The sequence below is a fragment of the Microcaecilia unicolor genome, chromosome 13, assembly GCF_901765095.1.
Source record: "Microcaecilia unicolor chromosome 13, aMicUni1.1, whole genome shotgun sequence".
Lineage (NCBI taxonomy): Eukaryota > Metazoa > Chordata > Amphibia > Gymnophiona > Siphonopidae > Microcaecilia > Microcaecilia unicolor.
In genome coordinates, this window is record NC_044043.1 from 59,155,478 (window position 1) to 59,182,585 (window position 27,108).

The window sequence follows — 27,108 nt, forward strand, 5'->3', positions numbered from 1 at the left end:
CATGAAGTAAGCTACAGCTGTTCTATCCTCCAAGCACTGCCCTCCATTCCCTCTCTCTTTGTTGACTGGTCATGCGCTCAAGAGCTGTATCTACCACACAGCTCTCGTGGGCATGAACCAGGAACATTTCTCACCCTTTAATGTCCAATGCTCAACACTAACAGCATGTATATAATTTGCGTGCTGCTAGGGTTGAGCTTGGTCGGTAATTTAGATTTGCTGTTTCCCACAGTGCTGGAGTTTTGTGCATCTCCCCTTCAGTACTGTAGATGCCAGAATGTACCGGGATGGGGGTTAGAAACCAGGACTGTCCGAGTACTACATACAATGATTCAAACCATTGTGGTAGCGGCAGTCCTGGACTACCCCTTAAGCCTGCCTAGCTTTTGGGATATCCGCAATGAATATGCAAGATAAATTTGCACATAAATGAAGGACATGTATGCAAATCTGCATATTCATTGTGGCCATCCTGAAAACCATACTGGCTAAGGGGTACTCCAGGGTCAACTTGAGAAATACTGGTATAGGATTTCTGCCCATACATAAGGCAGACAGTGAAGGAGAGCAAGACTCGAGTTATTTAATAAATATAAGGAATATTTTATTTTATATAAAAGTGAAAAGTCAAATCACCTGATTTGATCCCAAGTGTCCAGTTGTACATTGTTTCATCCAACAGAAAACTCAATAAATACATTTTAATGGACAATAGCAAAGAAATTTGTTTTCTGAATAAGAAGTATGTTTTGTAGACTTACCCCCTGTTTACTAAGCTGCGCTAGTGACTGCCACGTGGCAATGCAGACACAGCCCATTAGCATTAGCGGCATTAGCGCACGGCAGCCGCTAATGCGGCTTAAAGTGGAATGCAGGCATGTGGAAGCCTACTTCATTGCATCTGAATATATGAAAACAATCAAGTTGAAAACCTCTACCTAGAAAAACTAACAGATGACATTTTCAAGATATGGCTGTGTCCCAAGGCAGGCACGGGCCCTGCCCTATCTGTAGGGAGCTAAGATTAATGCCTAGGGAGATTGTGACCCCTCCCTGAGATGCCCAAAGGCAGCAGGTCCTGAAGACCAGGAATGGCTCATATTGTTCCCACATGTGGGCTCTCCTACAGCAAAGAGCTCTCAAGATCAAGTTTAAGATGACACCAAGGTGTTTTCTAACTGCGGTATCCCCCATCCCTAGGGACTGAGAGGAAGGTCTCCCTTCATAGTCAGAAGGCTAGACACTGCTCACCAGTCACACGTGTACTCTGGTTATCGCACTTTACATTTGGTCCTTTTCTTTTCCTACCCTCTTCTTTCACCACACTGCTCTGCTGCTTCACTCCTCCCCTTCCCCTATACACCCCCCCTCATTGTCTGCATTTCTCTCCTGCTATGCTGTCTCTTCCATCTACATCTCTATTATATCTTAATCTCTTTCTAGACCGCTGGGTTTTATTTTTTGCTACCAGTTTTTTAACATTTATTTTCTTTAAAGAAATTTGCTTTAAAAAGTCTGGGTGTGTGCACCTGAAATCTATTGCTATTGATTTCTATCCTGAAAGAGAGTAACATACACCCAGAGAAAAAGTTAAGGATCCACAGGGCTGGGGGAGAATGCCGACCATGCACTTGGTCTTAGGGATGGTCTGGATCTAGTTTATGTGGCTACAGTGAAAATTTTGATGGTTGCAGGTCCATGTAGGAGTTCAACCCTAGTATTTTTAGCCACTTCCCCTTTAACTGTGCCCCACTGCATCCTGGAAGCTGTAGTTTGCATATTAGTAAAACCTGAATGTTCAAGAAGCAGAATGGGTTGGTAAGGAGAGAACAAGAAAGTACCAAACCCATGGATCGACTGGCACTGCTCTGAAACTCTCCTGTCTCCCTCCCCTGTCCACTGGTAATGCAGCCAGTCAGACTGAAGGGACCTATCCTTTTCCCCCAACCTGCACCATTCTCATTCATTGAAGACCCAATAGAAAGAGCACTTGTTTGATTTCAGCACCTAGTTTTTGTGATTCTCGTCAGCTATTCAACATTTTTGTTTGTTCTGGCACATACATGGCCAGCCCTGAGGTGTGAGTTATTTAGGTCCTTTAGCACCTGTTCACATTTATGTCAGTAGCAGTATGGCTCTTTGCAGTCGGTGCCCCTTTACACCAGCATCCTTCATAATACCCCGGAACTCCTTTACTATTCAATTTCAGCAAAGAATTATAGGTTTCAGTTTCTTCCCTTCAATTAGACAGAATCATCTAAGTATTAATAAACCAAGACCAATCCTGGAGAGAGTTCAACAGCAGTTGCGTTTGGCTCCAGCCTGAGTTCAGCAGTACAGTCTAAGCTCTGTTGAAGCACTTCATCATAGGCAGAAAGATCCTAGAGTCCTGTGGAACAAGGAAGCTCATCTGTCCCATTCATTCAGGCACTGTGAGCTCTGTTCCCTCCGTAAGACAATCAAGGCCAGTGTTCCCAAGATGCATTAGGACAAATGCACCCTCAGACTGCTTCATTTATTTTTTTACTAGCAAAGGAAACAGGAGGAGCTTGTGTGTTAAGTTTGCTGAGGCTCTCAGGCCCTGCTAGCTTCTCTCTCTCATTGTACTAGTCTTTGTATGTGGTTGGTCAAATCTTGGCTTCAAAGTATTACTGCAAAACGAGATCTATGCAAATTCCTGTGGAAGGTGTGACCATCAAATCTCATAGAAAGATTTCCTGACTTTCTGGACTCAGGCTGAAGCTTCTGAGAGATTCCATTAGAACAGAATCATAAGAATGTGATAAATGATCCTGCTATGGCCAGGCAAGAGCATCCAGGGGCCCAAAAAAGGACAATAAAAGCATTTGTCCCCTTCACTAACAGGGCAGACACATCTTATGTCACTGTTCATGCAATTATTTTCTGTGGGATCTCCACGGAAGCTTTCAGGAAGACTGTGTTGTCCTTCACGTAATTCCTTCTCTTGATGTCCTCATGAGAGATGAATTTGGGGTAGCCAAACCCCAGGCTGCTCTCATCCAGGGAATTGCGGGAATTGCCAGGTTTCTGGAAATTCTTCCAGTTGGGATCAGGACTGAAGGTTTCAGTGATATGCTGAGGTTTAGACAGTGATGGGTCACTCTGATCCAGCAGGGAAAAAGTAACACGATAGGAAAAGGGCCACTCAAGCAGGTTGTCAAACTCACCAGGTAGGACGCGGATATAGACAGAGAGGTGGCTTCCTTCACCGCTTCCATTGCCATTGAGAAATGCCGACACCTGCAGCTTGTAGCCATACTTGTGTGTATAAAAGGCTGGGCTGAAGAACTCATGATTACTGCGGGTCTTGGCCTCTTGCAGTTTACGGGAATAGTCAGAAATCTTCCAAATGAGGACCCCATCATTGCTGATCGACAGCTCCTCCACTGCTCGGTGAAGCTCTAGGATTTCCTGTCGCTGACGGCTCACCAGTGCGCACATCATGCTGAGGTGTATTTTTGCACTCTCATCCAGATGTCTGCTCATTCCAATTTTAGGACACTGAGTAAGAATAAAAACAGCCGTTACAAAATTAGCCTGCTAAGTGACATCTGATACTGCACCACACAATAACAACAGGCAGCCAATCATCAGGTTTTTAATGTTTCACACCATACTCAGAATGCATTATGGGACTTGTAGTGATGATCTGCTAAAAAAATCTAGCTAACAAGTCCCAGAAGTCACTGAAGCCTACCAACAGGACCAGCTGGTGGCACTACAGATTCCAGCGTTCATCCAGTCTCAGAATTACGGCTGGACAGAGAGAAGAACCATCAGGCACAAAGCAGGACCCATCCAAACAGCAGAGTCATACAAGAGCCAAGAATCACCTCCCTTCAACAGTAGGATAATGAACTTCAGGCTGACTCTTAAAGCTACTCCAATAGAAGCATCAAATAGATAAGCAATTGAAAAAACTACGTTCAAACAGTTTTGATCATTCAAGCAGAAAACGTCTGTTGTTCAATTTTTAACAAGTTCAAGACATTCCCTAAGTCTCTTCCACTATAACAAATCCTATATAATTCTCACCTCCAATGTTCTGTGCCTGGGACCGTAGCTCCCTAGGCTGGAGGTGGTCTGCTAGGCAGACATGCACTGACGTCATGACAGCTGATTCCAAGGCAAGAGGAGGAGTAGGGAAACATGCGCAGCGTGTTTCCCTACTCCTCCCCCTGCCTCGGAATCATCTGTCACCCCCCCTGCGCTACGGCCCCCTCGACCCCCCCCCAGACCACCGAAAACCGCCCCCCCCCCGCCGCCGTTGTGGACTACCTGTGTTGACGGAGGGACCCAAACCCCCGACAGCCGAAGTGTTGTTGTGCCCTTCGTGTTCCTTCCTCATCTTCTCTGGAAGTTCCTCTGCGTGCGTCTGACGTCAGACACACGCAGAGGAACTTCCAGAGAAGATGAGGAAGGAACGCGAAGGGCACAACAACACTTCGGCTGACGGGAGTTTGGGTCCCCCGTCAGCACAGGTAGTACACAACTGCGGCGGGGGGGGGCGGTTTTCAGCGGTAAGGGGGGGGCGACAGGTTCGCCGATGGGGGGGGGGGCGAAGGGGCCGTAGCGCGGGGGGGGGGGGGGAGGAATTGCCTGCCTAGGGCCCGTTTCCTTGGCTTCAGAAACGGGCCTCTTTTTACTAGTAATGAATAATGTCAATGTTGTAATAATGTTAAAGATGGAAAACCAGCATAGCAAAGCAAAAAAATATATATATAAAGAAATTATAGATAGATCGCACAAAGTACAAAAACCACTGAGTATGGAGAGCCTGGGCCCTTATAACTCTCCACAAGGTAATGAGAAAACTATGTTCAATACATCAGCACTGGTGACAAAACTGAAAGACAGAAGCTCTCCTTTCTGCAACATTCTCCTTTGTACTGGAGACAGAAGCACATGGCAGTTTCCTTCTCACAAAAAAATAAAAAAATAATAATAATCTGCCATCTGAATTACGAATGAATTTGAAAAATATACTGACAACCTAAATGCATCGGAGCAAAAAGACCTCAGAGAAGGTCTACACATGAATAACCACTGAATGACTTGCTGGCTTCTCCATTTTAAATGTCACTGCCATGATGTAATGCCATTAGAAGCTCATCTTCAGCGTATCAGAGTGACATATTACTGTATTTTCAATTATTTTTTTGATGTTAAGAGTTATTATGGCAATTAGTTCATTTCCTTATGAGATTACAGATATTTATCATCCCTTAAGCAGCTAGACATGAGGCCTCTCTCAGTTGTTCCAGTTATTTTAGAATAACAGCATCATCGTGTCTAAATTAAAAAAAAAAAAAGTTTCTAATTGAAGTATTATTTTTGAAAAATTGACAATTTTGATTTGGTATTTTTTTTTTTTAACTTAAAAAAAAAACTGCAATATTTTGTATGACCTATGGTGGACAAGGCAGCTATATTTTATATTTCAGTATGTAATTACATTTGTCTGTACTTGTATTCTTAGACCCTTGATGCAGGCAATTCTGCCGAAACCCGGCCATGTTGGGTCTTCTTCACAATAAAGCACTTTTGATGATTGACTTGGCTGCTGTTCCACCATTCCCTTGGCCACCTCTATGGTTGGTAAAACCCAAGTAAAAAACAAAAAACATAGGTTCTTTCCTGTTGGTTTTCCTGGAGAAGACAAACTATAGTACAAATAGGGAAAACAGTTTCCTATAAAGGTATACCCTATAAACATAGACAGTTGGAAACTGATAATATTGTAAGTGTAAACAACCCGTGTGTAGGAGGAAAACCTCAAGAAGCACCTTTTCCCACTCACAAGGCAGGCAAAAAGGGCTTCTTCATCATTGGAAAAACCTCCTGGGGTTCAAAGTATCTAACATTTCAAAAAATCTTAGCTCGCACTTTCTTTGAGCTTATTCAGATATTAAGAACAGAGGTACTTAGCTTAACTGAAAAGCCCTCGGTCTGTTCTAGGGCTCCTTCGTTACTCAGACCATGGTTAACGTTTCGCCACTGCTGCATCAGAACCAGCCTGAATGGAATAATACTGGACCAGAGGTTCTGATGCAGCAGTGTTCTTAATATCTGAATAAGCTCAAAGAAAGTGCGAGCTAAGATTTTTTGAAATGTTAGATACTTTGAACCCCAGGAGGTTTTTCCAATGATGAAGAAGCCCTAGCCCTTTTTGCCTGCCTTGTGAGTGGGAAAAGGTGCTTCTTGAGGTTTTCCTCCTACACATGGGTTGTTTCCTGGAGAAGAGTCAGCCAGTTATTCAACACTTATTCATAGCTAGACCGTTTGAGATTTTCTTCCAGTGTATTTCACTTGTCAGTATATTTTTGGAATTCAGTCTTAATTCAGACAGATTTTGTTGGCTCTTTCTTTATATTCTGCTTTATCTTTCTTGGTCTTGTTATTGATACAAAAGTTTCCTTCTCTGTTTTCTGAAATTGGTTAGAACATTGTTGCAAGTAGACTATTGCTTTCAAACAGTGTGGTCACCGCTTCCTCTCTCAGTCTTCAGGTTTTTGTTTCTTTTTTTAATTTTTAGAAGTTTTTATTAAATATTGAGAAACATAACAAAGAGCAAACATACATATAGGAGGAAGCTCGATCAGGCACAAATAAATGATGGAGAAACCCCCCTAACAAAGAGCAACCATAAGAAAGTTATCAATTAAAGGTACACAAATTCAAATGTACACTTCCAACATTTGTAAAAGATTTTTAAACTAAAATTCCCTCCCTTAGAACGTGAAATCCCCCACCCAAAACCCACAACTCAACCAAATGACCAAACTACAGTGCCTGATAGTTCCCCTCCCCCCCCCAAAAAAGGGACCCTCAACTACCACCCCCTTCAGCAGGAACAATTCTCAGGAAAGGTTCCCAAATAGCTTCTCAGTCTTCAGTTTTGCTCCCCAAATGGGTCTGTATCTCAGTAAAAGACATCACTTAATTTTATTGACAATATTTCCATTAGAAATTATCAGTTCTAATTTTCAACTGCAACAGTGGACAGAGGGCAAAGCTCATGCAGGATACCCAGTGGGTAGCACTTACCCTGTGTTTGCAGCCAGCTTCCTTGAAGGGGCACAGGACCAAGGCCGTGCTGCAGTTCTCCTTCAGATGCCCTGTGAGATCTTCCCTGGCGACGCTAGAAGTTCCACACTGGTTAGGGCACGTGACAGGGTAACGTGGGCACTGATACTGGTGATTCTGCAAAATGACCATTCACAGCAAGTGAGACTCTTGCAACTCTCTCATGGCACTGCAGAGAGACGGACTGGTACAGATTTGAGGCACAAGCAGGAATAGCATAGCCTGGTGAGGGAAGAGGGTCAGATAGACTAGGAAAACATCTCACCTGGATGGTGTCATACACAAACTCCTTCCCGCAGTAGCTGCATGGCTGGGTGCGCTTGGGACACTCAGTTAGGGAATGTGAAGACAGGAGGCGCCGCATCATTCGAGCGCCACACTTATTCTCACAGTACACACTCTCCTGAGGACAGATTCCCTGGTGATTCTAACAGGGAGAGAGAAAAATGATTAATTAGATAGGGGCCTTTGGCAGAGTGGTAGGGTTGAATTGTGCCCTGTCCCCATTGGAAAAAGCTGGGGAGAGGAAGTTGTAAGAAAGAGCTCCAGCATACCCTTGCTTATGGAAAAAGTAAGGAGGGAGGGGAGGGGTCCTGCACCATGTTCCCTCCCTATGAGGGAAAGCTGGGAAGAGGGTGTGAAAGGGGCTCCATGCTGTAGAGCAGGGACGTATCTGAACTGCGGCGGTAGGGGGGGCCAGGGCGAGAGTGAGGGGGCACATTATAGCCCCCCCCCCGCCGCCATTGCCGATCCCCCTCCCCCCAGCCGCTGCCATTGCCAATCTCCCCCCGCCGTTGCTGTCGCCTACCTTCGCTGGCGGGGGACTCCAACCCCCGCCAGCCGAGGTCCGCGTCCTCCTGCCGCTGCCGGCTGCCTGTAAAAGAATTCCGTCAGCTGGTGGGGGACCCCCAACCCCCGCCAGCCAAGCCGAGGTCCTTTCATTTCTTCCACTAAAGCTGGCGCCGAAAGTTTCTTCTGAGTCTGACGTCGCTGCACGTCGTACGTGCAGGACGTCGGACTCAGAAACAGAATGAGCTTCATTCTGTTTCTGAGTCTGACGTCCTGCACGTACAACGTGCAGCAACGTCAGACTCAGAAGAAACTTTCGGCGCCAGCTTTAGTGGAAGAAATGAAAGGACCTCGGCTTGGCTGGCGGGGGTTGGGGGTCCCCTGCCAGCTGACGGAATTCTTTTAAAGGCAGCCGGCAGCGGCAGGAGGACGCGGACCTCGGCTGGCGGGGGTTGGGGTCTCCCGCCAGCGAAGGTAGGCGACAGCAACGGAGGGGGAGGGTTGGTAGGGGGGTCCAGGGCGAAAACTGCGGGGGCCCAGGCCCCTGAGGCCCCACGCAGATACGCCCCTTGTGTAGAGTCAAAAGGAGCTACATCAAGCCCTCTTGCCCAAAATTGTTCTGGTTAATGACTTTATTGTGAGCCCACCCATGGCCTATACTTTGCTTCTTCCCTAAGGAGGGGAGGGAGAATAAGGATTGCATAATTCAGGCAGAGACAACTACAGTAGTATATGCACACTGAAGCCTTTGACCCAAGTAGGCAGATGCCAGTTCTGACCTGCTGTCCTTTTCCTTTGGGTTTTCTAGTTCTTATTTCCACAAATGGATCCAGTCCAAATAAGCCAGTTCCCTTTAAATGCTTCAAACTGTGACTAGTCAAACTTTTTTTCCCCCCACATTTTAATTAAATTCTCTGTGTGTTACCAAGGCTTTGCAAATACCGGTAGGAGATCAAAAACTAAATCTCAGGACCAAAAGTGTCAACAGCAGTTCAAAGTGATTCTACCATGCACATCTCCACTCTCTACACTCCATTATCCAGTAACCCTGTGCATCCCCCAGCTTTTGAACCCCACCAGCATCTTGACACATCTCCACCCTGCACACCCCCACAGCTCCTTGTCACCTCGTAGGCCTCGCCACTGAAGTCGCTCCCACAGAATTCACATTTCACCCGACGTTTGAGGCAGTCATGCTGGAGGTGTTCAGGAAGGTCTCGTCGGCTCAGTTTCACATTACAGCGATTGGGGCAAGGGACCACGTTGAAGCCACAGGTATTGAGATGAACCTAGGAATTGTAAAGTAGCAGCAAACTGTAAGGTAGCACCTCTCTCTGTGCACGTGTGTTCATACATGTTCCTATCTAGCTGCTCATGTTCTTACCTGCAGCTGTTTCACTTGTCCACTCCAGCGACAGCCCTCCTCACTGTGGATACAGCGAATGCTCAGACTCAGTACCTGAGACTCCAAGTCGGGGTCAGGGTAGATCTGGTGAAATAAGAAATTATTGGCCTGGGAGAATTTGACACTGCTTGCTCTCTGCCTGGTGGGGGGGGGGGGGGGGGGAAGAGGGGCATCTAGAAGTCACGCAATGCTCCTTTTGGCAAAGTTCTGGGACTTTCAGTAAGCATCTGTCACACCTGTACAGCCACTCAGGAGCAGGAAAGGGAGAGGCAGGAACCCCACAGCCTCCTGTAACCCTTTCCTGTCACACTCAAGAGCAGGGAGGTGAGAAGGAGCCTTAAAGGGGCACAGATAGACAGAAAAAAAAAAAACTGACCAGGTCACTCATAGCAAACACAGTGTTGTCTGCTAGTGATCTAGCTGCTTTCACTATTAAACTCTTACTGGTTTGCTGCTACCTTGGAGAGAAGAGACCTGGATACAAGGCCATGTCCCACCTGAACGTGAATATTCTCTTCTGCACAGAAGAATTGAAGCCCTACCACAGTTACTTGTGTGCAGTGAATGTTAAGCGCTAGCTGCTGAGTGTATGACTTCTGATGAATAGTTCCATCAGAAGTCATTCACTCAGCATTCCAGGTCTTCTCAGATTAGCTGGCCCATTCCCTCTACATCTGGCAACCTCACCAAGCACAAAGGGTAGTTTCTTCTTCACAGTCTGCACTTAGGGTTACAACTTGTACTGCAACTGGCTTTACTTCAGTTTATTCAGTCGCCAGCTATGCATGTGTAAGTGCTGTCAGTTCTTGCTCTTAGGTGTGAGCAACATCTGTGTACATATTGCACGCTTATTGTATTTTACATTGTTGATCCTTGCTCTGAGCATCTTTTAATGAAGTGGGTTATAAGTTTAATCAATTAGACGAAATGAACAGTGCTCTATTAGTCTGCCAGAGACAGTAATCTGCCCAACATCCTTCACCCAGCCTCAGGGCACAAACTGGGGAATAAAATAAGGCAGAAACCCTTGGAAGTGAGGATCACCAGTGATCATGGAAAAATCCCTTTGGAGGAGCGAAGGGAACTGGGGCAAGTTCAGCAAAATCCACCATATGAAACCAGAGAGGAAAAAAAGGCTAGAAAATGAGCCTGTAATCCTGTATATACTGAATCTCCCTCACATCCAGTCTGAAATGCTAGTTCTGATCAGCAAAAGACAGAGCCCTCTATCAAACACACACACACACACACACACAATGCCTAATAAGCCTCTCTCTCTCTCTCTACTGTTATGGCAGGCAAGAACCTCAGAGAAGGGAAAGGGAAATGGGACTTGATATACTGCCTGAGGTTTTTGCAACTACATTCAAAGCGGTTTACATATATTCAGGTACTTATTTTGTACCAGGGGCAATGGAGGGTTAAGTGACTTGCCCAGAGTCACAAGAAGCTGCAGTGGGAATCGAACTCAGTTCCCCAGGATCAAAGTCCACTGCACTAACCACTAGGCTACTCCTCCAGAAGACCCTTGATGAAGAGTTTCAAGAAAATCTCTTACCTTTGCATAGTCAAGTGGAAGCTGATCCTCTGGGCACTTAAAGACACCTTCACTGCAAGAGAGAAAGATACATGAGTTCCTGACCAGCAGGAGGTACTCTGTATTCACCACACACACTTATCCTTACCAGACTAGGGGGGCTTTTTACAAATCTGTGGTAGAAATGCATGTCTTTTCTGTGCACTAAGGCCATTTCTACTGCAGCTGAAAAATGGCCAATTTTCCAATTTCCAAATTAATGACCATGTGCTAATATTACCATTAGCACACAGCCATTAACATAAATTAGCAGTTAAGCCTTTACTACCACCTATTCTGCAAGCAGTAAGGGCTTATGCGCTAATCCGGTGCTGAGTAAGCACTGCAATGTGCTGATTAGCACAGAAACTCCCACTCTCTGCCCCCTCAGACACACCCCCTCGGCCAAAAATTTTAAATATTTTTTAGTGCGTGGGCAGCATGTTCACATTTGAAACTTACCACGTTCCTCAGTAAGCTCTTTTAAGCTGCGGCAACTAGGAGTCCTTTTTCTAAGCTGTGGTAAGCAGTAAAAAGGACTCCTAGTCGCTGATGCCATACAGATTCTAGAATGCCCAGGTAAGCAGTGGGATGACATGGCATTTCTAATACAAAATTATTGTATTCCCCAAAAGTCAAAATTAGGTCAGAAACACTGTTCTAAACTAGGACTATTTGTACATCACTTGTCTAAAAAGCCTCCAAAATTGTATTTTTTATGCTTTTTATAATTTTTTTTAATTAAAATGATCAAACTTTTGTCAGACTCTATTAGTTTCCCATTTTGAAATTATACTTTAAAAATTCATTAAAAATTTTTTATGGGGATAGAATTTGGATACCCCAACGTAGTAAACAGAGAAGGAGAGCCTTTTTGGTATTAAAAGAGAAGAAACAAAAGCCTTGGGAGCAAGATTTTTACTTACATACCCATGTAAATGTGTAACACGCTATATGGATAAATACTTTTTTTTCTTAACCTGAACAACTTAGAACTTTTCTTGATTTAGACTATGAAGAAGATCTGTGATTAATCAATATATAGGAATAAGCATGGAATCACCAGGCCTTTTGCTAGTTTAATTTACCTATATAAAATATTCTCCTTTATAATGTTCGTCCCCCAAGTAACACAATATTGGTGGTCTAAGAAAGAGCTGAAATGTTTGCTTAGTTGAAAAAGTTTTTTTTTTTTACTCTTCTTTTTCATTGTTGGTCTCTGAATTTCTGTATACAAGATTTAAGCTTGTAAATGATTATAAAAATGTATAAAAAAAAAAAAAAAGAAAGATCAAACTTAGGGCCTTGTTTACTAAGCCACCTCTCTAACCATTAGCACGTGTTAACTATGTAGGTGCCCACAATATTCCTATGGGCACCTACACAGCGCTCGCTAAAAACGCTAGCGCACCTTAGTAAACAGGGTTCTTAATATGTATTCGGTGACTAAAAGGTGCAGTCATGGCTATATAATTCTTAAGTCATCACCCTTCCATTTACTTCTTCACCTTCACCTAACAAATTACCATTATGGCTTTTTCAGAGCGTTGATCTCACAAAAACTCTTCAATTAAGCCGACAATTCCAAATCACTCAAAATTCAAATAAAGCTTCTTGTACATTAGTTTAGTATGTCAAACAACAGAGGGGGAAAAAGCCTCAGAACCCAGCCTGCTGATACATTTCATCCTCTAGCAGGACCTTACAGGGTGTTTCCAATCATTGGCATAAAAATAAACCCCTTACCTAGTGAAGCTAAAAAAATTGAATGCTAAGGGCGAAACTACAGCCACAGTCGGTGTGGTTTGCAGTACAAGTTCAACGTACGATTCATTTTGAAAAGCTAAGTTTTTGCACTCTTTTACATATAGTCTTGTTAAGAAGGTATATTCAGCAAGTGTTTAGCACATCAGATAAATTTAATGTCTTAAGAAGAAAAGGGATTTTTTTATGCAGATGACTGGAACCACCCTGTAAGGTCCTGCTAGAAGACTTGAAATTTATCAGCAGGCTGGGTTCTGCTGGCGATTAAAGAATTATGTAGCAATGACTTCACCGTTTAGTCATCAAATACATTTTAAGTTTGAAGAGTGTTTGTGAGTTCATTGAAGAGTTCTCTTCTTTCCTCTTTTGATGAATAGTGTTGGACATACTGACCTCACTTCAACTACTACTTCCCTGCTTGCAACAAAGTGAAGTGACATCAGTACATTCAACATCCTGAAGAAGCCATAAAGGCAAAAACCGTGGCCATTGTGGATGAAGGTGAAGTAGTAAATGGAAGGGAAGAGAATAAGGTGCAGTCATTAATACTGAAGACATATTAAGATAAGTTTGATAAATTTAAATAAAAAAAAAATTAGGAGGGGAAGGAAGGGGCGGGGAAGCTGTGTGGGATAAAAGGTTTGATAACTAACATATTTCAGCTCTAACAGTAATGATGTTGAATATCTGCACTATGACCATGTAATGTGGAAGTATGAATCAACAATAAAAATTACTGAACATAAATAAAAAAAATTTATTAAAAAATACAAATCTATATAGGTTTTATTTAGACCACTGATGTACACTGTCACAGTTTAGAATGATGTATTCCAAGTGATTAACTAGTGAAGTCTTTTTTCCTCCTAATCTTTCTTTCAAGGAATCAATACAGTAATTTTGGTTCGATAACTAGTTTGATTCTGTATTTCTGACTGCACATCTAACAAGATCCCAAGAAATCTTTATGTAATTACTGCATTTCAAACCACTGTGTACAGCTGCAGCTGGAGTTCTGTCTCAGGAGAGGAGCTGCTGTTTTACATAGAAATATATTATAATGCAAGACGAGGACCACTATGCCCATTTAGTCTTGGCCCAATTTACTTCCAGGTACAACGCCACAGACCACAGATCCTCTCTGGTTCTCGCATCACATTTCCACAACCAGCCAGAGATCTTTGTGCAGAAACGTTTCTTATTGTTACCCGTCTGCACCTTCCAAGCTCCTACCATGACCCTTTGTACTAAAATCTCTTCTGCTTAAGGAAGCATTTTGAGGTACTTATTACTCTGTAAATCAAGTCCTGTTACAGGATTAAAAACAATAAAACAAAATTCAGACTAAAGCCTCTACACGTAGGTAATTGAAAGCACAGAATGACAATTTGTCACAAGGCAGTAGGGCTGGAATATGACACTCTGCCCCATTCAGCTGTCTGCACTTTACTATTACAGTAGTGAAATCTTCATATGCAAAGAATCATGCTCTGATTATCAAACAGGTACAGAAAATAGCACTGAGATGTTGGCAGAGCTGGGTGCACCTGGGTGTAACGATTCCTCAGGGCAGCTGTAACTAGTGTACACACACATACACTCCAGCTGTCTCAGAACAGGCGAAAGGGAAGTACTGAAACTCAAGTCACTCCCTTGAGAGGTGAGAAATTACCACCTGCACTGGGCTTCCATCCCCCAAACAAGGTCCATCTTTTCAGTCCAGAATAGAACGCATCTAACTGTGCAGCGCCCCTCCCCCCCCCCCAACAAGGAGAAAGGAAAGGGGGTTCCTGTGTGTCTGCAGCACAGCTCTTGGCACCTTAATATTTAAACAAAATGCACCTACAACCTCTTTGTCACCAATATTTTTATGCCTCACTCACTAAAATCCTTAGTTCCCCACGTATACATAGCCGATAATCATTCTCTATAAAGTAATAAGATCATAGGACCTTCTGTCTTCCTGCTTGCAGAGTTTGCAGAAAAAAAGAAAAAAAAAGCCAATCTTGGCTCTATATAAAGAGCTACACTGTCCCCAAAATCTTGCTGGATATAGTGATGCAGCTGCAGTGTTTGTCTGCTTGAATGCACAGAAAGTCCATCTTACCTTTTCAAGCAGCGACTAGATTGGATAAAACTATCTTGAATTTCATGCTTTCTGCTCTAGACTACAGGCATTTTAGGCACATGAACAAGACATATCTGTTAAGGAAATCAGTTTTAAGCTCTATAGAATAATGATTATTGGTCATTCACTATTTTGTTATTTGAGTTTATTGTTTTCCTTGAAAGGAATTTTATTTCTATGTTAATAATATAAGGTTGTTATTCTCTGATAATATCCAGATTTATCTTTTATAATCTGCATAGAACCATAAGGTAGATAGCAGACTATAAGACATTGTGTTGTTATGTTATTATATACAACTGAAACACAAGATACCACTGATACACTCTGACGAGACAGGGACAAATCTCAAAGTCTTAACTGGCTCCTTCAAACAAACAAACAAACAAAAAAAGAGCCCCCAAAATCATCTCCAGGAAGATTTGTTTCTTTAACACATCCAGGGTAAATCTACTACAGTGCTAAGAAAAAGATAAAGCCCATACTGCCTATCCATACTAATTATCAATCTCTACCATATCTTCCTCTCCCTTAGAGGTCCTATATGCTTGCCTCACGCTTTCTTGAACTCGGATATGGTCCTTGTTGTCCCCATCTCCACTGGGATTCCATTCCATGCATCCACTACCCTTTCTGTACAGAAATATTTCTTTAGATTTCTCCTGAGTCTATCAGCTTTCAACTTCATCCTATGCCTCCTCATTCCAGAGCTTCTTTTCATTTGAAAGAGATCCACATTTATGCCACAGAGATATTTAAAATCTCTCTGTCCAGTGGTCACGCGATGCTGTGGGGTTGAGAGGACACGAGGGCTCTTTGCTCCCAAACCCACTCTTTACTCTTCTCTTTGACCCTATCCCGGAGTTTTGTTTTTTTTTACGCTGTGGGAAGGTAAGCAGACTCAGTTTTTGGAGGCAGAAGTACTTCTCAAAAGTGAGGATGTTGGCTAAACCACACAAGAACAGTCCCATACGGGTGACAACAAGATGGCAGATTTGGCGGGCCCATCCTCAGCAGATGCTGCCTGGACCGCAGAAGTTACAGCTTCTTTCCAGGGCCAGTTCCAACAAATTATGGACAAACTGAATAGCATAGTGTCAGGTCTCAAAGCAGCAACTAGGTTAGTGAGCCCTTGGGCCGCTGCCAAGGAGCGGCAGTGGCAGGCAAAACCACCCCAACCAGCACTGGGCTAACATACACACAAAGCAGGGACTGCAGACAGGGATAAGCAAAGCAGGAACACACTGGACAAGAACACTTGGACTGGAACAAGGCTTCACCTGCACTTCACCACTATTCCCCAGGAGTGGAGCCCCTGGGTGCAGGCGGCCAGCAGGACTTACCGGACTGGCCAGGAACTGGATACCAGCAGGAAACACACAACAGAGTCAAGACTAAAAGCTGCCAAGCAGCCACTAATAAAGAACATAGACAAGACAAGGAAATGCAGACCAGAAACAAGACTAGGAACTAAAACAATAAAACCAAAGCTAACTACACACAAACAAACAAGAACCAGGCAAGAATTCAGAATAAAACTGGACTAGGCGGAAGTGCACAGAGCACACCCACATACCAGGGACCTTAGACGATGCAAAGGCAAACACAGAAGTTTCTAGGTGATTAATAAAGCCCATCAGCAGCAATCTCAAGGCAACTACGGGTGCTGTTAAGGCACAAACAAGAAAGACAAGTATGGCAGCCTGGAAGATCCGGACTGGACTGAAGCCTGGAACGGGTAGGGACAGCAAGGCAGTCTATGGCAGCCACTGGTTCTGGCCACCAGAGGGCAAGGGGAGCACAAACCAAGAAGCAGGCAGAAAGCATACTGAAGCAAAGAGTGGCTCAACATACACAGGTGCAGCACAGTGGAGAAATCAGAGCCATGCTGGAAGAAGCCAGCACACAGAGAGACAAAGCTAACTCAGGAAGAAGACAAAAGCCAGCTTAGAAGCTGACCGCCAGAAATAAGGTAAGCCTGAGAGGGGTCACGACCACAGACGTGACACACAGTAAGAGGAAGGAGGGCATGAGTCAGGAGTTGCAATTGGTGGCACGCCACATGGACTCCTAAAGATGGAGGTGGAGCGAAGTCACAAGAAAATAAATAGCTTAAATCTCAAGTGCAGTCCTTGGAGGAAAAATTGGATGACAGAGAACAGGAGTCGTAGGAATAATTTAAGACTGGTGCGTTTGCCTGAAGCGAATGCAGATGTGGAGCCGAGAAACTTTTTATAATCCTGGTTGATGCAGTGTCTTAGTTCCAGAGTTCAGTGGGTCCCATAAGATCAAGCAGGCACTCAGATTTGGCCCAAGGCGAGACCTGAAGAAGCAAGTGGTTATTATCCATCTCCTTAATTATGCCCAAAAAGGAAGATATTATAAAACTTTGCAAGGCAACATGTTGGTGTATCAAGAGAAGAAAATCTTGTGCTTCTGAGATTACCCTAACAGGGTCTCCGGATTACATCATGACTTCACCCTGATATGCACAAGATTGGTGAAAGCTAAAATTCGGTTTGCACTCATACCCAATCAAGCTTAAAATATAGTATAAAGGAGAGGCGCACTATTACACATCAGTTCAGGAGGCACAATGGCCTCTGGGGCCCCTCTAAATCAGTGGAGTGGAATTCTCGGGGAGTCTCATCTGAAAGACAACGTCTGTATACTTCACTTCTGTATGACTCCAGTAATGACTCTTTCATGCAAGTGGTCTTTGGGTCCTACTGTTGGACTATACATATATATATGTTCATTTGTAGGTAAACACTGCAGTGACTGATATGAAGACTTTGGACTCTGTGGAAGAAAGATGCAATCTGCTTTGGATTCTAACCACTTGGGCAGCTCCGATTGCTCTGGGCAATTATAAATGCACAGCTAATTGCTGAACAAAAAGGGTTATTGAAGGGAGTTCTGTGGACTTCCATCTGCTATTATTTGGTGGCTTCAGACCCCTTAATTTATTCTTGTATATACAAACGTTTGAACCTGCAGAGGATCTGAGTAAGCACTTAAGTTCTGCCATGTTTGTTGTTTCTTTTTTGTATTGAGCATTGCAGTGTTTTGATCTGCTGTTCTGCCCTCCATTTTCATGGAGGAAGATGATAGGATATGTAAGACGACTAAAAATCCCTGTAATCCTGTAGTTTCCTGTAATAGGCTCTTTCAGAGCACATGTCTGGTTCCCTGTGCCTTATGGGACTCTTTTTATTGGTTTGCCTTGTTCTGTGTGCATGCTGGGCAAGTTATCCCCCCCCCCCCCTCTTTCTCCATCAGGTCTGTAAGAGTTAGTCTGCAGCATGTCTCCTCTTTGAACTGAATCTGCCTATGTTGTTATGTCCCCTTTCAAGCTATCGTGATGATATCAAGATTTTAGCGGTGTAAAAGTATAGACAGCATTACTCTCAGCATGTTGTTGAATTACACCCAGCTTCTCTCATGCATAGAGAGAGCTGGTGGAGAACAGACTCCCAGTTTACAAGGCAAACACTCTTGTCCAGCTTATCTGAATCGTAAGTTATCTTTCTTTGTTTGATTACTGCATTAAAGAAGATTTTGGTTCAAGAGTTCCGAGTCTTCTCATAGTGATATTCTATACTCTGGTTTAAACTGCATGCCAATCACCCCAGTGAGAGGGCAAAATATTAGACAGACACAGGTTGTATTAATAATGACCCTCTTATGATTTCTTCTATTTCCTTTTATGTTTTAAAGAGCTGTACATAAGCTCCTTGTAGTGGAGAGATATTCAGTAAATTATCTCAGAGCAAAGTACCATAGACTTCTTGGGGAGCGTTCTCCCTCGGTTTTATGAGATGACCGAGTAGCTACTGTTAAAAGAGCAAGGGTGGTGGTGATGAATGCTCCCCCCTCAAGTATACTGACTGTTCACACTGGGGCCTTATTTTATTTTGCTGACACCAGACTCTGGTATCATCTGAATTGGGGCCCTTTGATTTGAATATTTTAAGTTACAGTTCTTGTTATTCCCCCCCTTCCTTTTTTTTGCCCCCTTTCTTCTAGCTCTATGTGATATATTGAAGGGCTACACAGCATTTTAAATGCAGGTGGTGAGTTCTGGTATGAAACCTATGTATTGTATTGTTCAGAGATTCAAGTTCTTTAATGATTATTCATTAGAACCATAGTTTCAGGTTGTTAGATATTGTGGGAAGGATACTGAAATCTAGGGGAGATAATGTTGGTACCTTTCCTTTTTTGTTAGTTAGAAGGTGGTGGGAGGATCATAATATGACTAAGACATTTTGGTGAATAGTAAGAACAGGGTTGGGTGGGATGGGGTTTTATTTCTTTTTGAGGGGGGGGTAATGGGGAGGCATATGGGGTAGCTGGATAATAGGGTGATCAGGCAATGGGGATAACTCTGGAGATTAGGGGAGGAAGGGATGGGAGTGGTTGGAGGCTGGGACGACCTTCCCACTAGTTATGGGGGTATCGTGACTGGATAACTGATCTGTGTGATGGGATAACATAGCCCCACTAAGAATTATTTCTTGGAATGTTGGAGGCATTTCTTCTCCGCTGATACATTATGAAATCCTCCAAGCACTAAATCGTAAAACAGCTTCAATAGCACTCCTGCAAGAGAGACTCATTTGATCTCTGCAGAGCATGGGAAACTTAACTAAAGTTGGGTGGGCAATTACCTAGAGGCTCCTGCAGTCACTAAGAAGGCAGGGGGGTAGCGATATTGTTCCAGAAAGGACTAATGGTGGAACAATATAAAATTATTAAGACCTGGGGAGGGGGGGGGGGACAGTACATCATCGCTCATATCACCATAGAATGCCAGTCTTTGGTACTCTGTAATGTGTATGCTCCCAATGTCTACTCTGTACAGTTTTAGAGAGAGTTTTTTGCTCATAAGTATTGCCATACTGGGACAGATCAAAGGTCCACCAAGTCCAGCATCCTGTTTCCAACAGTGGCCAATCCAGGTCACAAATACCTGGCAAGATCCCATAGTAAGGGTAGTCAGTTTATTTGTAAATTGCCTATAGGGAACCACATGAAAGGTTTTACTAAAATAAAAATGTAAAGTAAGTACATCAAACATAATGCACCCCCCCCCCCTCAATCCAACTCTCTGGTCACCTGGTCAAAAAAAAAAATCAATCAGATTTGCTTGAAAACAACCTAGCTCTAGTAAAACCATATTGCCTCAGATCTTGCATCTATTGGGTTCCAGAAACTGTACTCTCCTCTTTTAGTAGCATTTTCATCCAGTCTACTCAACACAGAGGTCAGACCAACCAACCTGTATTCCGAACCTCCTTCTGTGGAGAGGAACCATATCTGCCTTTCTCCAGTCCTAGTACCCCTTGTCATACAAACCTGAACTATAAAAACTGAGAAAAAGCAATCCCTAAAACTACTGCTCCTGGAAGAAATATTCCCTGCTACAACACCCACCTAACCTGAACCAAAAATCTAGTAAAAACGCAAGTTTCTGACAGAAACTCAGACAAAAGAGAAAGGCACAAGTCTCTGCAATATACCATCTGCAAACTGTACCAGTACATACCACAGGCCTCCACAAGGAAAAGACATTCAGCATAAGGGGATCCTACTCATGCTTAGTCAGGGACCAATGCAGAAAAGCTGGAAGAGCCCTGCATCAATAGCCAAGTCTCTACCACCAACGTAATGTCAAAGGTTTGCTCACCGATGCCGTAAACTAATGATATGCAAATCAGATGTCTGCAGAACGTGTGTGCTCATCAGGACGTGTACACCAGACACATGCACACAAAGTTCTGTGCTCGGAGTAAATGGTACTGTGTGCATGTCTCAGCAACACATAAAATACTGGCTTCACAAAAGTTTCTGTGCATGAAAATTACGATGCCAAAAGTTATGCGGGGGGGGGGGGGGGGGGGGGGTGGGGGGGGGTTATGCTCAAGGCCTGAGTGCAGAATTATCATCTGGCCTGTCTTAAAAAAAAAGTTATGGGTGCTGTTATACTAAAAGTAAAAAAAGAAAAAGCAGGTATTAAATCCTCACAGACACTATTGCAGCAGAATGAGTGAACCCTTCTATGTCTCCTCAGACCTAGCATTTGAGTGCCTTAAAGCCTTCTGTACACTTCTCCACATCAGGGCGGAATACCTAATAGCTTCCTTACCATTGATTTGAATAAGCTGCACACTGATGTGTAAGATGAGGTTTTGAACTGGGTTAGCTTCTTCACAAAACCCTTTTCTGTATCATGCATCCAGGAAGTTGTGTGCAGATGTCATGCTAACCACTCACTTCCATCTGCACTAGCTGCTCAATGCAAAAATGTGACCATGCCACATCAGCAAGACAAGCCAGATGTTAAAGAGAAAACTCAAGACCACAGGTCATAAAACAGGCCAGGGAGATAACTCCATGGAGGGGTAGGGGTCGGAGGCACTCTGTGGGACCAGACCACTAGATCAATAGCCTCATTAGAATACTTAAAGGAAAATTCAACACAATCCCTGAGCATAAGGCCTTTGAAGTTAGGCTGATCAGACATTTTGGAACTGATAAAGGACTGAACAAAGATCTAGGCTTTTTAACCCATTACAAGCCATAAAATTCTGGCTTTCACCTTTTTATCATCCATCAACCTTTCCCCTTGGATTTACTCCTTAGTCTATCTTTGGAATGCTTTTTATGATTTCACTTATATTTTCTGGTAAATATCATCTTTTGCTCATTGTTCTAAAGAAAGGCATATTAGCTCCTAAAAGCTGATCTGTAAACATTATGTATAAGAATCGGTATAAAGAATCATCTTGTGTTTTTTGCATTTATTTGTTAACCTTTAAATCAGACAGATTGTGACACAATCAATGGCTCAGCATCAAGAGATGCACCATCAGTCTGGGGCTGCACCTCAGAGGACCACCCCACAGCCCAGTTCAGAGGCTTGGATACCCTCTTTTGTCCCCCAGTGTGGATTCCACACCAGTGCTAGTGAAGAACCCCTGTCCCTCACCATGTGTCACGTACCCCCCCCCCCCACACGCATATGGATCCTCATCCCCCAACTCTATTCCTGAACACATCTCTCGCACACACACACACAAAAAAGTGTGGCCCACCCTTCACGCTACATCTCACAAGAAAGCGAAGAGACATATGGAAGAAAAGATAGCAGATATGGTAAAACTGGGGGACAAGACATTTTTCAGATATATAAGTGACAGCAGGAAGTGCCAAAATAGCATTGTGAGGTTCAAAGCTAAGGAGGAGAAATGTGTAGAAGCCGATAAGGATAAAGCCAAACTGCTTAACAATTATTTCTGTTCTGTGTTCACGGATGAAAGGCCAGGGGTAGGACCACAGAAAACAAATGCTAAAGGGGTTGGATGTGTGGTAGACTAGGGCTGATTCTCAGAAGACTGTTTGTGAGGAGCTAGCTAAACTAAAAGTAGACAAAGCGATGGGGCCTGATGGGATACATCCGAGGGTACTCGAGGAACTCTGAGATGTTCAGGCGGCTCCGCTGTCTGACCTCTTCAATGCCTCAGAGTCTGGAGTGGTCCCGGAGGATTGAAGAAGGGTGGATATGGTCCCTCTGTACGAGAGCGGAAGTAAAAGGAAGAGGTTGGGAATTACAGACCTGTCGGTCTGACCTCTGTGGTGAGTAAACTAACAGAAACACTTCTAAAGCGAAGGATCGTAAGGTTTCTCAAATCGAATGGACTGCAGGATCCGAGGCAGCATGGCTTCACTAGAGGCAGATCATGTCAGATGAATCCGATTGATTTCTTTGACTGGGTGACCAAACAGTTGGACGTGGGGAGGGATGCTAGATATGGTATACTTGGATTTTAGCAAAGCATTTGACATGGTTCCACACAGGCGACTGACAAACTGAGTGCCCTTGGTATGGGACCTAAAGTGACTGGGTTAAAAACTGGTTAAATGGGAGAGTAGTGGTAAATGGAGCTTGCTCTGAGGAAAGGGATGTTATCAGTGATGTGCCACAGGGATCGGTCCTCGGGATGGCTCTTTTTAACATCTTTTGTGAATGAAGTGGCGGAAGAGCTGTCTGGGAAGGTTTGTCTCTTTGCGGATGATACCAAACTCTATAGTAGGGTGGACACCCCGGAGGGTGTGGATGCCATGAGGAAGGATCTAGCACAGCTTGAAGACTGGTCTGAAAACTGACAACTAAGATTTAATGCAGGGTTATGTACTTGGGTTACTATAATCCAAGGGATCGATACAGTATAGGGGGTGAAGTGCTTCTGTGTACAGAAGAAGAGCAGGACTTGGTGGTGATTGTGTCCGAAGACCTTAAAGGTGGCCAAGCAGGTAGAAAAGGCAACAGTCAAAGCCAGAAGGATGCTTAGGTGTTATAAGGAGAGGGATGACCAGCAGGAAAAAAATAAAAGAGGCAATAGTGTCCTTGTACAGTGAGGCCCCATTTTAGTACTGCATACAATTCTGGAGACCACACCTACGGAAAGATATAAACATGATGGTCCAGAGGGTGGCTACCAAATTGGTAAACGGTCTCTGTTGTAAAACATGTGGGGACAGGCTCATAGACCTCAACATGTATATGCTGGAAGAGAGGTGGGAGAGAGGGGATATGATAGAGACGTTTAAATACCTCAGTGGAATTAATACAGAGGAGGTGAGACTTTTTCAAATAAAGAAAAACTCTGGAATGAGAGGGCATAGGATGAAGTTAAGAGGAAATAGGCTTAGGAAGAATCTAAGAAAATACTGTTTCTAGATGCGGGGAGTGCCCTTCTAGTGGAAACAAAGACTACTGGAATTTAAGAAAGCCTGGGACAGGCATGTGGGATCCCTTAGGAAAAAGGAGGAGCTAGTGGTTATTGAGGAAGGGCAGACTGGATGGGTCATTTGGCCCTTATCTGCCGTTACGATTCTATGTTTCTACGTTTCTAATGCAGGTCTCCATCCTTCCCCTCACTAATAGCAACATGGATGCTCCTCTTCCACATGACATATCCCCAGCATAGTCCCTCCTTTCCCAATTCCATCCCTGACCATGCAATACACACAGCATTTAGCTACCTTCCCCATCCCCCTTCATATGCCTCACTCACACTCAGCACAGGCTGCCTCTTTCTGTCACCATATGTATCACAAACAGTAAGCGCCTCAACTCCTCCTCCCCTCACTGCACACATCATGCATCCTTCTCACTAATTAAAAAAAACAAAAACATAAAATACCAAACAAACCCACTCACACTAACAAAAAACCATCCCTACTGCACTTGCACACCTGCCAGCAACAATGCACCCCTCCCTCGTTCTTTACTATCATTTGGTATAACGCTGTTCGTAGCCATCATGATGGTTTACAAAATTCAAAAGGTTGCGCAAAGAACAATGTTAGTATGTGTAGGCAACTTTTAAAACAAAGACAGAAACAAGAGGAAGGGGAGCTAAATAGGACAATTCTACCCATGACAAAACCTTGTAAAGCCTGAGATACAAAAAGGGGAGAACAGTTGAGACTCCAGAACACCTAAAAGAAGTAACAGAATTGGGGAAAGGCTTGCATGAAAAAACAAGTCTTTAAGGCAATACTGGATGTCTTCTCAGAAGACTCAAGTGGCAAAGGGTTCCAGAGAGAACATAAGAACATAAATGTTGCCATACTGGGATAGACCAAAGGTCCATCAAACCCAGCATCCTGTTTCTAACAGTAGCCAATTCAGGTTACAAGTAATGATGCAAGAAAAAGAGGTAGTGCGAGAGGAATCAAGCCTCTGGAGACTGACGGAACGATCAGAAGATTAGAGTTTGTGGAAGGTAACATACGAGTCAGTGTACATGGAAGGAGTAGAGAGGATGGTTGGCTAAGGCAGAGAGCTCTAGGAGTGAGAATAATCTTGACGTGAATTATATAGCTAATGGAAGCCAGTGTTGGATGGACAGCAGAGGGGTTACATAGAAGGATCTCTTTTTAGCTCATGGTTTAGACCTTACACTTGGAGGGCTATTTTCGAACGAAACGTCTTAAGTTGGAATTTGGACATCTTTGTAAAACGTCCAAATTTGGAGGCGGGGAAAAGGTCATTTTCGAAAAAAGATGGACGTCCATCTTTGTTTCTGAAAATACCATGGACGTCCTTGGAATTGGACGTCTTTGATTTTCGACCATTTTCAAACACAAAGACGTCCAAAAGCGGTGGTTTAATGGTTAGTGTAGTGGGCTTTGATCCTGGCAACATGGGTTCAATTCCCACTGCTGCTCCTTGAGACTTTGGGCAAATCAAATGCACAAAGGGCATTTTTGGATATGACATCTAAGTCTGAATTTGGACGTTTTTTGTAAAATGTCCAAAATCAGAACAGGAAAGGTCATTTTCTACAAAAAAAAAGTCTATCTTTTCCTTTTGAAAGTGCTGTTTGGAAAAATGTTTTGTGATTTGGGGGAGGAAGGGGAGGTAATGCCTGAGTCTCTCCAGTGGTCATCTTCTCATTTAGGGCACCTCTTATGAGGAGTAGCCTAGTGGTTAGTGCAACAGACTTTGATCCTGGGGAAGTGGCTTCAATTCCCACTGCAGCTATTCGTTACAAAAACAGGTCTAGCTTAAAATGTCTAAGTTTTAGTCTTGGACGTCTTTGTTTTATCCATTATTGCTGAAAGACGTCCATGTCTTAGGAACGCACAAGTCCTGCCTCGAACATCCTTCTGACGGACTTCAGAGAAAGATGTCCAAAAGAGGTTTTGATAATACAGATTTGGACGTTTCTGTGAGATAAACATCCAAATGCTGACATGTCATTTTTTGGGCGTCTATCTCTTTTGAAAATGAGCCTGACAGTCTTAACCAAAAGGAGCTTTAAACTTGTGGTACAGGACACAGCCCCCTTTCCTCAACTTCATTCCCCCCCCCCCCCCCCCCCCCCACAAATCTTCCCCCTCTATTCTTGCACTTATCTACTACAGAGAACCAGCACAAGTCTCTTCATATAGGCAAAAGCCCAGACAAGAATGGTCCCATTGTCTCTGGAAATAAGCCCTTGTAAGTTCTCAATCACATTAAGGCAGTCAGTCCTCAGGACACACCAGTCAGGTTTTCAGAATGCTCACAATGAATATGCCTGAGTTAAAATGGAGGTAGCGCATGCAAATTTATCTCATGCATATCCTGACTAGCTGGATGTATCCCAAGGACTGGGATTGAGAACCCTGCATTACAGGCAGAGGAATAAAGTGGGCAGGGCATGGAGGGGAGGCGGAGGAATCAGCTTTATATGGGCAGTTATTGAGGTCATGTGTGTGTTTTGGGGGAGCACCTTTGCACAAGTATTTACTGAGGTCCTGTGTATACTAGAGACCAGGGACCTCCTGACACTGAGTACATGTATCTCCCAGCCCCATGAAAGAGTAAACACCAAACCAAGCACACAGCTTAAAAAAACAAAAAAAAACTGAGCAGTTCTAAACCTTTAAAAGCAAAGTAAACACTGCCTCCCTACAAGCACACATAGTATCAATCCAAGGTGAAATTCAGCTGTAACCACTGCCTAAAGAAGAGACAGATGCATATAGAAATTAAAGGTTAATAAGTAAAAACATACACCAATGGTTACTCTCCTCCCCATCGCATAGGGCAATTTGTAAACAGTCCATCAACATGCTAAAAATCTAAAAATCATAGTTAATTTCAATGTGACCACTTAACTATGTCATCAAATCCTGCATATCCTCAGATTAATTTCAAGTTCTATATGTAAAATTCCCTCTTTCCCCCTCCACAATACCCTCAGAACAATTCCAGCACTGAAAGTCCCCCAGAGCATACCCAAAGTTGTGGACACCCCCCATGACCAATCAGTGCAAAATTTTCCATGCGTTCCTCCTAAAACCTCTGCATTGCTCCCATACACCTAACAGAACATCTTATTTCCTCTGTCCAGAGATCTCCAGGACAGGGTGGGCTCCATACAAAAAAAAAAAAAACCAACAACAAACAGGCTCCACAACCCTGCAACCCCACATTCTGGGGCCGATGTAATAAGCTATGCATTAGAGCTGTGTGCTGAACTTCAGCACTATTTACTAACTCATTTGTAAAAAAAAAAAAAAATTATGCACAATGCAGTTAAATCAAATGCAAAAAAAAATATGCACACACATGGAAGAACATACCCATCTTCATGGAAAATGTGCATACATTACAAAGTAACATAGTAGATGACAGCAGAAAAAGACCTGCATGGTCCATCCAGTCTGCCCAACAAGACAAACTCATATGTGTATACCTTACCTTGATTTGTACCTGCCTTATTCAGGGCACAGACTGTACAAGTCTGCCCAGCAGTATTTCCCACCTCCCAACCC

At 43.6% G+C, this 27,108-nt stretch overlaps 1 protein-coding gene across 1 annotated transcript in view; it reads right to left on the reverse strand.

Moving 5' to 3' along the window:
• Positions 1-579: 579 nt before the first annotated feature.
• The window catches only part of TRAF4 (TNF receptor associated factor 4), a 61,590-nt gene continuing 35,061 nt past the window's right edge, over positions 580-27,108 (reverse strand). The window contains exons 2-7 of the mRNA XM_030185754.1: positions 10,860-10,911; positions 9,281-9,385; positions 9,024-9,185; positions 7,373-7,534; positions 7,069-7,224; positions 580-3,522 (exon numbers count right to left, since the gene is read on the reverse strand). Of these exons, the coding sequence (XP_030041614.1) occupies positions 2,890-3,522; positions 7,069-7,224; positions 7,373-7,534; positions 9,024-9,185; positions 9,281-9,385; positions 10,860-10,911 (1,270 nt within the window). The 3' untranslated portion in view covers positions 580-2,889. The remainder of the gene's footprint in view (positions 3,523-7,068; positions 7,225-7,372; positions 7,535-9,023; positions 9,186-9,280; positions 9,386-10,859; positions 10,912-27,108) is intronic.